The 12,481-nt window shown below is 48.8% G+C and overlaps 1 protein-coding gene across 4 annotated transcripts in view; it reads left to right on the forward strand.

Moving 5' to 3' along the window:
- The window catches only part of ATP2B4 (ATPase plasma membrane Ca2+ transporting 4), a 93,264-nt gene that overhangs the window by 34,752 nt on the left and 46,031 nt on the right, over nt 1-12,481 (forward strand). For all 4 annotated transcript variants that reach the window (XM_022593727.3, XM_089908223.1, XM_022593730.3 and 1 more), the window contains exon 2: nt 8,712-9,373. In XM_022593727.3, coding sequence (XP_022449435.1) covers nt 9,181-9,373 — 193 coding nt within the window. In that variant the 5' untranslated portion in view covers nt 8,712-9,180. The remainder of the gene's footprint in view (nt 1-8,711; nt 9,374-12,481) is intronic.

The raw sequence follows: 12,481 nt of genomic DNA on the forward strand, positions 1-12,481 counted from the left end.
CTGGGGGGCAGTAATATTTGGGGGGCCTGAAGTGAGTGGTGGGTGTCTTTTGTGTCCGTGTTTCCCCCGCCCCTGGGTACCACACCGTCTCTCATCTCCTGCCGAGTAGGAAACAGGAGTGCAAAGGGTGCTTAGCTGCACCAGAACCCGAAAGGGGCCTGGGTTTTCCTCTGAACCTCACCAGGTATCTTGTTTTAACTTTCTGAATAAATCTTGGCTTCAGTTGCAGCCTGTTCAGAGAGGTCCTCTCAAGTCTATTTTCTCAAGGACTCACGGGAGAGGAGCTTTCCTTGGGAGGATCATGGGTCTCTCTGGGAAAGGGGGCTGCCCCAAGATGAATGGAAGCAGAGATCAACATTCTGGAAGGACTAAAGGAGGGTGAGACGTGACAAGAGCCTCCTGTGCCTCCCCTGTCAGGCTGGATCTGAGGACAATGTCGGGACTGGGCCCCCAATCGAGGCTCTCAAAGTGCTTTAGCCTGGTGTTGCTGGAGATTCTCACGACGTTGTAAACTCGGCGTCGTTCTCAAGTGTGGTACCCGGACCAGCATCAGCATCCTCTTGTTAGGGAGCTTGTTATAAATGCACATTCCCAGGCCCCACCCCAGACTTCCTGAACCAGCAGCTCTGGGAGCCCTCCTGGGAGTCCTGATGCTCAGTCAAGTTTCAGGATCACTGCTCCAAGGCACAACAGAAGTGCAAGAGAGTATGGTCTGCCCACTTTCTAAAGACCAGAACTGACTTAGTACCTCCTGTGTGAAGAAGGAAGAGTGAAGCTGGGCGACAGCTATTCGGGAATGCTCCTGGCTCTCTTTCCTGGTGAACTCCATCCTCTCAGCATGGAGCCCTTGTCCATTCGCCTAGGAATTCCGGGAAGTAGCTGGGCTGAGAGAGCCTGGAAGAGGCAGCGGGGGGGGGGGGGGGGGGGGGGCTGGCTCTCTGTAGGCTGTACCGGCAAGACGGCCGTGGACTGGGAGAGGCGATGGGATGCCGGCAGGCACAGTGTCCAGGGTGTGGCACTCTGGCTAGTGTCTGGGTCCCACAGGAACATTATTTTGCTTCCTCTCCTGCTGAGCCCCTGGGACAGCTGCCCCGGCAGTCTCTTTTAGGTAGATGCCATGTGGCTTCCTCAGTCTGAGGCCAGGCAACTTCCCTCTCACCCGGAGGCCTCCCCAGGGCCTGAGGCCCGGGATCAGGGAGATCCTGACTGACTCCAGTAATCAAGGGAGATTGGCCCTCCTCCCCCCTCCACGAGCATGGCAGTGATTCTGCTGAAATTTGTTTCTAAAAATAACACAGGATCCAACCCAGCTGCTAAAAAGCCCCTTGATTCCCTTGGGACCAAAATGTGGCAACACCGCAGCAGCCTCAAGAAAGGCAGTCTGTATTACCCAGGAGAGTGTGTGTACTGGATATTTGAATGCTGCTGTCCAAGGGTCTGCCTCTAACCGTCCCAGTTTCGAGCAGCTGCACCTTACTGTTAGAGGCAGGTACCCTTCTAACCCACATCCTGAGCATTTCCCACAATCCGGCCAGCACTCCTTTCATTAGACAACAGACCTAGATGGCACTGTTGCTCCCACCTGAAGTCACCTCTTGTCCTCCTTAATCAGCTGAAGGAGGGGGAGGTTGCTGTTCCATCCTCTACATTTTTTTTTAGCTCTAGCTTGCTGTGAACATTTCCTCAACACTCCTTGAGTCACAGGAGTCCGCGGAGGTGACCCGGACCAGTATGACTCATAATATTTGGAAAAGAGGGTATATTCCCTATGGCTCTAGGCTCAAGGGACTGCCCGTTTTCATCTTGATCTATTGATGCTATTATTAGGATGAATGCAGGGGGGTGACAATGCCCCACTAGACACACGCCAGCTTCAGTTTCCCAACCCATGCTGTGAAGCTTCCTGTCTTCATCTTGATGGTTCCTGGAGTCTCTGAGAGGGGCCGGATCAACAGGCCAGATGATCAGGAAGAGACTGTCATCAGCCTTGGGTCAATTCTTGGTATCACTGTTGAGAGAAGGCTGTGCTATCTATGGGCCTGACCTTCTCCCTGCCCTCTGAAGGCATCTGGCCAGAACTGATAAGTTTTGTCCTCATTGTCATAGCATATCTTAGACAGTACAGCCCCTCCAGGCTTCAGCATCACAGTATGTTTTATTTTGTTCGGACCTCAGGTACAGACTATTGAGTCAATCATACTATGGATTCACGGCCCAGTAGTATCGTTGGTCCATGCAGGGCCCTTCCTGTGCTCACTGTTTCCCCATATCCCATGTCTTTTCCCTTCCTTGCCTAGGAGCAGCATTCTCATGTGTTAATATGTATCTTTTTGTTTAAATACATCCCTTAAAATGTATAGTTTCACTTTAGATGCATGTGTTTTTAACTTTTGTTAAAGCACCTTTTTTACCCCCACTAAGCACTATTTTTAAGATAGCAGTATTGTTGTGTGTATATCTGATCTGTCTTTCTAACTTGCATAATATCCCCTCTTATCTAGCTCACAATTCGTACACGGGCCTTTCACTGTTGTGGCCTCTCCTGTTGCGGAGCACAGGCTCCGGACGCGCAGGCTCAGCGGCCATGGCTCACGGGCCCAGCCGCTCCGCGGCATGTGGGATCTTCCCGGACCGGGACACGAACCCGTGTCCCCTGCATCGGCAGGCGGACTCCCAACCACTGCGCCACCAGGGAAGCCCACTAAGCACTATTTTTTTTGTTGTTTTGTTTTTGTTTTCTTTTTGCGGTACACGGGTCTCTCACTGTTGTGGCCTCTCCTGTTGCGGAGCACAGGCTCCGGACGCGCAGGCTCAGCGGCCATGGCTCACGGGCCCAGCCGCTCAGTGGCATGTGGGATCTTCCCGGACCGGGGCACGAACCCGTGTCCCCTGCATCGGCAGGCGGACTCTCAACCACTGCGCCACCAGGGAAGCCCAGCACTATTTTTAAGATAGCAGCATTGTTGTGTGTATATCTGACCTGTCTTTCTAACTGTTGCATAATATCCCCTCTTATCTAGCTCACATATTTTACCTGGCCATCACTGGGAGAGGGGATCCCAGGTTGCCTTCAACTCTCTGTCACCACAAATAACGCCCCAGTGAACGTCCTTACACGTGCCCTTTTCTGAACCTGTGTGAGAATTTCTTTGGGAGATGTACCCACTTGGTGACTGGATCCAGGGTATGCATAGACTTAGTTCGGTCAAGTACGAGGTGGCTCTAAGGAGGAGGGGAAATTCTGGATCCCTGAGACCCAGGGGTTGAGGGCAAGACATTTTCTCCAGATAGACGCTTTGATTCTAGCACTGCATTTCTGCTGCTGAGTTGAAGACATTCTCAGGGTAGCAGACTTGGGGAGGGGGAGGGTAAGGGAGGGACCCTCATGTATACCACCTCCTAACCAGCAAGTGATGTTTTCTGTTTAGGAAGGGAGCACCCACCAGAACCCAAATCCTAGGGGCTGGCTGAGAATTAGCACCGAGTTCCAAGACCAGGACCAGAAGCACAGGCTACAGTGTGCCATGCTGTAGTCAGTACAGAGGCGTGGTTTGGTGCCTCAGCCCTCACTTGGCTTCCTGGCACCAGCATGGCTATTGCTGATGAAGACAGGTGGTGCCGCCCACCACCTGATCTTTAGCCAACATCCTTTGCCTCTGACCTTCTTCCCATATGCCTCCAAAGGGCCTCAGTAGACTGAAGGAAGGTATGTGCGCAGGTCTGCTGTGCAAGTCAGCAGGCATTAGGGGAGCAATTAGGGCAGGGCAGGCATGGGGAGGGAAAGAGAACCTGGAACCACGATGAGGATGGCTGCTACACCCAAGTGGTGGGAACTAGCGCGGGTGGGCTAGACTCTGGGTTATGGGAATAAGGGGCCTGTAATGAGGAGGGAGCAGAGCAGCCTTCGTGTAGAATCTAGACTTTCAGAGAGAAGGGCCAACCAGGGATGTTTTCGCGCTGGGCAGCCTGCCATGTTCAGGTGCTTGCCAGCTTTCTTGAAAGCCCCTCTAAGAGGTACGACAGTGCCGAGAAAAGGAGTGAAGCTTAAGACACTGTAGGTAATGGCCGAGGAACTGCCCCCGCTGGAGAAAGGAGGGAGAGAATCTAGAGCCAGGGCTCTCTGTGCCTCTCCTCAGTCCCTACAGGCTGCAAGGCCCTGGGTGTGAGAAGAGGAGTGGAGGGAGCCCTCAGCCCCACTCCTTCAGTCTCTAGGTGGGAACTGGATATACTTGGAATCATGCCAATCCAGAGCTAAGGGCATTCTGGCTGGGGGGATACGTATGTGTGGGGGTGGGGATGGAGTGGGGAGTGTCTGCCCCTCACAAGCTGTAGCTCTACCCCTACGCCTGCCCTGATGTGTTGTAGAGGCTTCAGGGGTTGTGGGCCAGGGACAGATAGATAGGTTTTCGTGGGCCTTCTGATCAAGCTGTAGGAAGTAAATCTGTAGCTTTTTTTTCATTTTTCTTACAGGATTGTCCTTGTACTTGAGGCAGGGTGGCTTTGGATTCAGACTAAGACACAAATCCTGGTTCTCTGAATCTCTATTTCCCTGCTATAAAATGGGGTGCCCTCCTTATAGGGCTGTTAGTGAAGGTTCAGTGAAACAATATGTGGAGTAATGATAACTAACTACTGTGTATGGACCAACCGCTGCATATCAGCTGCTGTGCTAGGCCGCCGCCCATACACTACACCGCGTGTGCGCACGTGTGTGAGTTTACATGCATGATTTCTCTTGGGGAAGTGTGGGCTTGAAGCAGGTTTCTTATTTCAGTTTGGTGCATGCTAAGGTGGGCCCAGCCTACTCCTGTGCCACCCCCCTCCCCACCCGCACAAGGTCTCCCCTCCTTGGCACTGACGCTCCAAACACAGCATCTCCGAGTGCTACCAACTCACTTCTGAGCAGAGGCTCCCAGCCCAGCGAAGAGGGCAGGGCATGAGAGTCCGCTCCACTGGACAGCCCCTGCCTGCAGCCCGGAAGCCAGGGTTGAGCATAGCTACTTATTATTCCAGGCAAGTCTGGCTGCAGTGCTGCACCAGCCTGAAGCCCTAGGCCCCTGGCCCCTCCTGTTTCCTTTCTCCTCTTTCCATTCATACTTCATTTCCCATGCATCACACCAGATTCAATAGGAGCCTTTGGCAGGGGAGATTCAGGGGGTGGGTTCCTTTCAGATTCTCAGAATACCCTACTCCCTACATAGGGAGTTACCCTTTTTCCTCATAGCCTGGGGATGTACCCCAGGAAAGTTAAGAGTAAGGGATTTCTTGACAAAATTGGAGGAAACAGTGTCTGACTGTTGTTTATGGTTTGGTGACTTAAGGCAAGAGGTTTTTGTCTCTGGCGGCTCCTCAGTTTAGAACTTGCTAGGGAGCTTAGGTGCATATTGAGTCATCAGGAAATATAGGATGGTCTGCTTCTCAGGTATGTGTAGGAACAGGAGGGGGTCTCTTTCACCCTCATTGCCTGGGATGTGATGTAGTTGATTCTGAAAGAGAAAGAGCAAGTGTAAGAGTCAGCATTTCCTCTAAGTGGTTATGTGTATTCTCTGTATCCCAAAGCTGCCTACTTTTTAAAGGACTTATATTTGTCAGAAAATGGGGAGGTCCAGACTTGAAGGAAGGAGTAAGGTATAACAAAAAGAGGACCAGTCAGTCAAGGCCACTGACTTGCCAAAGAACAAATCACTTTTTATGTCTTTGGACCTCAGCGTCTCCATCTGTAAGGTGGGAGTCACAGCTGTCCTGCCTAAAATTGATATGACAGTCCTTTTACATGTCACTGCAAGGTGTAGAACAGATGTTACAGAACTTTAGGAGGAAAAAAATTAAAATGATTTAATGATCATATAAGTAGTATGATTTCTTGCCCCCGCAGGAAGGGATGAGAGTTTGCTCTTCCATCCCATCATCATTAAGCTGGCAAAATGCTAGAAATGGGGAGTGAGAACATACCTCACCCAGGAGGCCCTGAGCCGAATGACTAATCCTGACCTGACAAGAGGTGGTACCTCCCTGGCATCTGAGCATTGCATCTGAGGCTGAGCCTGTGTGAGCATTTACATACTATTCTTTGCCAGTTGCCTAATAAGGTTAGGGGCTAGGCAAGCTCAGCCGTTGCCGAGAGCTCTTATTCTAGGAGCTCAGAGAGGAGTATCGGCACCAGCTATGCCTCTGGATTCCGGAAGAACTTTCGTGGAGAGCCCAACTTGAGAAAGGGTCCCGAACGGGCACCGTCCCTGTGACTTTGTGCCAGCAGCTCAGTGCTTGACCTACATGTGTGTCTCTAGAGCAACCTGAAGCAGGCAAACCTCATTCTTTTCTGCTTGTCCCATATGTTCTAATCTTAAGTGACCTTTCCTCATTGGTTGTCTGTGTGAGTGGAAGGACCTCTCCTCTTTGATCTCTTCAGACTGCCCCTACTTCTCTGGAGATCCAAGGCCGCATTGCCTAGTGGTTATAGCAAATGGTTATAACCCAGCTAATGGTTACTGCTAATGAAGCTGCCTTGGAATTTTCCATTCTTTTGGGGGTGTGGGAGTTCCCCCTGGCAAGGAAAGATGGAGGGGCACGTGGAAATTGTTGCTCTTCTGCTTAAAGGGCTAGATAAAAAAAGTTCACTAAGATCAAATTAAGCTTTTTCTCATCACTTGAGTGTCCTATACTGGACACTGGTCATCTTTCATCTAAGATTTCAAAGCACTATTTCTATTTATAATCCCTTCCCTTTATCACTTTCTTAGGATGGTGTGAAAAGGTAGGGCTGATTCTTTCCCCAGATAAAGATGGGAGGAGCTGAGCGCTAAGAAAACTGAGCACTGAGAAGGCCAAGTGACTTGCCCGAGGGGTACCTGGGAAGATGGTGAATCTGGTTCTGAGTCTACTACTGGTTATTCAACCAAAAGAATTAGCTGAATGCCCGCTCTGTGCAGGTGCTTATCTAGGCACTGGAGAGAAAGCAGTGAAGAAGACACGTGAGAAATCTCTGCCTTCATAGAACAAACATGGCAGTGGGTAGAGTAAAAATAGTAAAATCTCCTGATTTCCAGTTAAGCTGTCAATCAGCACTGTCCTCAACATCCTCTTGAAAGGTTAAAGGTTCAACTTAAGGGTCAGCTGGGCTTCCTGCTGCTATAGCCCTTCCCGCTGCTTCCAGACTTGGAGAAGAAGGTGAACTGGAGAGAAAAGTCTGTGGCACTGCCTATGCCTATGCCAGTATGATTGAAGGGAGTTTGACACTCTGCCTCAGGTCCTCTCCAGACCTCCTTGTTCCCCAGGATTCTCTGATGACATCTAAAAAGAAAGGGAATATGATGTTTAAAAAACAATAGCAACAACAACAAAACAAAAAACCCTGCTTGCGTAACCCTTTGTAAGTCAGAGTAGCTCTAAAAATTTTATACTAGAAGGAAGAGGCAGAGGGCAGACTGGGAGAGGGAGGGGTTTAACCACCTCCATCCCAGTGGAACCTGCCAAGGACAGGATTGATTACAATTAGCAAGAACTTTGGCCACATGTGATTTCTGGAAAATTAATTGATAAAAGAGTCAAGTCCTTATCTGATGGTCCTTGTGCTCCTTCGTTCACCTTCTAGAAGCAAGGATGTCATCCATTTGTTAGAGAGGGGCTGGGCCCCCAGCGTTTGGGTGCTGTGTTCAGGAAGAGCCCCTTCACATTTAAATAGCCGATGTGTGGCAGTCCTCACAGCAGCCCCTTTCTGACGCTGAGAACGGGGCTCAGGATAAGACTTTTCACCTTCATCCTCCCTGTTCTCACCTGTACATACTCCTGACCCTCTCTCCCTAGTGAGCACGTGTAAGAGGTAACACATGCCTTCCTGAGGGGAGAAATGCTGGTTTGAGACCCTCTGGTGTCACTCACACGCAGACTAACTTTGCTCCCCTACTCACCTTGTTGTGGCCCTAGGCTCTAACTGAATCAGTAGCTGTCGTGTTCCTGCCACCCCAGAGGAACTTTAACACTCATAGGCTTCAAACTCGCTATCTTTCCTCCTCAGAGGTCCTTCTGTCCCCTTTATGTAAAAAGGTTCCACCCTGTATCGCCTACTGACAGAGCATTTTACTCATCCTTTCCCCCCAAAAGCTTTTTGGAGCAGTGGGGGGCTTAGCTCCTGATCTACTGACACCTGTGGCATCCTGAGGAATTTCTATACAGCATCAGGCTGAGTATTCTGAGGGGCTGCAGAGGACTGGGCATCTTCTACCAGGTTGTCCTCCTGGTTTGTAAATGTGTGTGTTAGGAGTAGGGGGGGGTGCAAGGTATGGGGGAGGGTGGCAGACTGGCAGGCCACCCTCCAGATCACTCTGGTCTGGACTCCTTTTCTGACCTCTTCTCACCTCTTAGAAGTAAGGTCAGACTAAAAGATTCTATAGCAGGTCCCTCAAATAGACAGGGAGTGCATTAGAACAATTAGAGGTCATAACCTTTTATTTCCAATTTTCTGAAGTTGTAGGATTTGTGTTACGTGGTTTGGAAGAGGTGAGGTATGAAGACTGGGGTGTATCTAAAAATTTTGGAGCCTACAGGCTGCTGGGGCCTCCCAGGGAGGAAGGGGCCTCAGCTATCAGTTCAGCTCAGACATCAACTGTCACCTAAACCCTGTGCTAGAATGAGTACCTCTTGCCCTTCCAGATGCTGGATCTCCATGCTGCTCTAATTGTTTCTTTTTGTCTATCTTTGAATCTTTATTCCAGAGATCCTGTTGTCATCGGTATCCAGGGAACCCTCCTCTTCCTCCTCCTCCTGCCACCTCTCTACCACCGCAGTCGCTGGTTGTTGCTAAGGTTGCCTCCATGGTAACATGCACATCCTGTTTACACCTCCATCTGTGCAAGTTGGTCTAAGCTAGGAACCTACCTACCCTGGACAACCACTTCCATCACCACCTGGGGACACCAGTCATCGTGACGCGTGGTCCAGTTCCACTCAGTTCCCCCGTCCTCTTCCTCCTCCTGCTGCCAAGCTTCATACCCAGAAAAGGATCTGGGCTACGGGTTGCTACTCTGAAGCTTATTGCACAAGATATAGTCGATCTATTTCCCATCTGGGCTCCCAGTGAAGCAAAAAGTAAGAAGAAGTGAGGCAGAGAGGCAAGAGACCCTGATCAGTGGAAGGGAAATTTCACATTTTCTCTGGTTGAGGGGCTTGGTAACATCAGGCAAAATGACAAACCCAACAGAGCACGCCTTGCCAGCCAACTCGATAATTGAGAGCCATGAAGGGGAATTTGGCTGCACAGTAATGGACCTGAGGAAGCTCATGGAGCTGCGTTCAACTGATGCAATAAACCAGATCAATGTCCACTATGGAGGAGTAATGAATCTCTGCAGTAGACTGAAAACCAACCCGGTGGAAGGTAAAGGCCGTACCAGGGGTGGGGAGTTGGAGGAAGGTGGCTAGTGTTAAAATATATTATTTTCCCAACTTCTAGAGAAGGAACATTTCTGGAGACCTTGCTGGTATATCTGTGTCTGGTGGGTAAAGTATAGGATCTGAAGCGCTGAAAGGAGGTGCGGCTATGGAGAGAAATGTCATTTCTTTCCCAGAGATGATGTTGAGTGACTGTGGTATTCTCTGAAGATCATTCTTTCCTCCTTTTTCTGTACCAATGTACAGAAGGCAGAAGATCTCTATTTTATAAATGTTTATGTTAGAGATGCTTTTATCCGTAATCAAGTCCCTTATTCTGTATCAGTCTTTGATTGCAGAGGTTGAAGATATAATTCTTCCCCACACTGATCTTACAGTGTAATATGAAGAAAAGTGGGTGAGTCCATCTACCTAATGTAGCACTTCTCTATGGTACACAGTTACAAACGGAATGGTAAGTCATAATGTAGAGAGTTGTACCCACCATATCTTTGGATTACTCTGTTTTGTTTCAGGGAATTATTGATGACTTTTTCAACCCTGTCCTATGCACTTTTAGTATAGTTGTTCTTAATCTATTCTTAAAAGAAAATGAGGGCTTCCCTGGTGGCGCAGTGGTTGAGAGTCTGCCTGCCGATGCAGGGGACACGGGTTCATGCCCTGGTCTGGGAGGATCCCACATGCCGCAGAGCGGCTGGGCCCGTGAGCCATGGCCGCTGAGCCTGCGCGTCCGGAGCCTGTGCTCCACAACGGGAGAGGCCACAGCAGTGAGAGGCCCGTGTACCAGAAAAGAAAATGAAAAATCCAGCTTCATGCTTACCTGGCTCAGCCCAGTTGCCCAGTGAGCCATGGTAATTTTGCCTCATTGAAATGGAAAGAGTACCAGAGGAATCTTATTTTCTCCTTTGCCTGGTTTCAGCATCTGTTACAGGTCCTTGCTTGGTCCTATCAGTCAGGCAGGCCATGGTTGAGTATCTTGAGATAGAGCAAAGATCTTGTCCTTTAGATGCCTTCAGCCTCTTGAGGTATACCATTTCTGACCCTTCCTTGGAGGCCACATCATACTTCTTGCCAATTCTAAGAAGTTTTGACCCCTAGCCAATGTTATGTTAGTGACTTGGAATCCAGACTCTCTAGGATTAAAAAAAGGAAGAGATTTTTATCTAGATATCTGTACATTGCCCGTGTCTTTTTATTTTATTTTATTTTTTGCAATCAAAGAGAGCTGCCCTACACGTTCTCTGTACTTCTAGAATTCAGTTTCTTATCTCATAGGCTCTAAGTTCAAATATTACCTCTGGGCTTCCCTGGTGGCGCAGTGGTTGAGAGTCCACCTGCCAATGCAGGGGACACGGGTTCGTGCCCCGGTCCGGGAAGATCCCACATGCCGCGGAGCGGCTGGGTCCGTGAGCCATGGCTGCTGAGCCTGCGCCTCCGGAGCCTGTGCTCTGCAACAGGAGAGGCCACAACAGTGAGAGGCCCGCGTGCCGCAAAAAAAAAAAAAAATTACTTCTACCATTTACTAGCTGAATAGCATTGAACAGTTTGCTCAGCCTCCCTAAATAAACATCATTTTCTTCTTTGAAAATGATGTTAGTACCTAGGCTGCAGAGTTATTGGAATTAAATAATGTAATGTTGTATACAATGCCTACACTTATAATGGGTGTTCAGTAAATTAGTCGTCTCACATTAAAGTGGAGTCCACGTGTCTGAAGATATTTGCCAGAATATGAGTGCCTATGGAGTGCAATGTGTTTTTACATCTGGAGAGGCTGCTGCAGTCTACATGCAACCACTGTCCATTTTCTCCATTCACCTGTTGATGTCAAAAAGCCTGGTTAAGATGGCAGTGCTTAGTTGCTTTCATGTGGCTTAGCAAAGGCCTTCTGTTTAGTATCTAATGACTGCCCTTTGGATAATGCCTACTTCTTGTCAGCTAGATTTCTTTATTCTGCCACTTTCACAGTAGCATTGACCTTAAAGAGAGGGTATTCCTATTATGTTTAACTGAGATACTGCAATACTTTCGAAACATTCATCAGAATTTAAGCAGGATCTTTCTTTTTCCCTTCCTCTTCTGTTCTTATCCCTTGGGTCAGTTGTTTCTCTCACAAAGTGAAACTCAGAAGTCCAAATAAGCTGGAACCTAAGAAACTCCTAAGAGCAGGGTCCACACTTTCCTCCCGATTTTCCAAACCCTTTCTCATAGCTGTTATTGTTAACTTCCTGATTCCCAGAGAGCTTCCATTCCCAAAGGCCAGCATATATATTGTACTTTAATCTCAACATCAGATATCAAATGCTTAGATTCTTTCCCAGTCCTGGTTTCAGACCTGTAGTTGAAAGTCACCCTTCTGATGTCAGGTGCCCCTGTTGTTACAAACCCTGGCCATGCTTATATCCCAGTACCCCTACCATTGTCACAGTTGTCCACTGCCATTCTCCTGCTTCCTTAGATCACAAATATGTATCCTGATTTATTTCAATATTACGACTTACCCATAGGGCTGGTCCTGGAGCTGGGGAGGCAGGGTGTCAGAAAATAACTTTTCCATGAGTAATTTCTAGCCCCCAGTGCCAACAATGACCCCCTCATATGTGAGAAGAGTAAAGGGATAGGAAAAGGAGACTCGGAAGAGCTATGACACAGGAGTCTCTCCCCAGACAGGGATGGTGCTGAGCGGTTTGGTTGGACAGGCTGAGAAAAGAGCATCAATATCTAGGTGCCATAAAAAAACAGCCTGTTCACAAAAGACTGCTCTGAGGTGCCTGACAGCCTAGCATAGCTGTGCGAGGCCCCTGCATGCTAATAATAAGAATAAAGAAATTTTCCTGGTGTTAGAATTCTGCTGATTGGAAACCAAGGTGAAGTAAGATAGGGGAGATTGGTTCGTAGAATATGACTCTTCCCCTTTATTTTCTGTTGGATTGATAGTATCTTTAGTATAGATTGGTAGATTGTTTTTATTTATTTATTTATTTATTTATTTATTTGCGGTATGCGGGCCTCTCACTGCTGTGGCCTCTCCCGTTGCGGAGCACAGGCTCCGGACGCGCAGGCTCCACGGCATGTGGGATCTTCCCGGACTGGG

Source organism: Delphinapterus leucas, chromosome 1 (assembly GCF_059928025.1).
Source record: "Delphinapterus leucas isolate spDelLeu-1000000601 "Yukka" chromosome 1, BTC_Dleu_Yukka2, whole genome shotgun sequence".
NCBI lineage: Eukaryota > Metazoa > Chordata > Mammalia > Artiodactyla > Monodontidae > Delphinapterus > Delphinapterus leucas.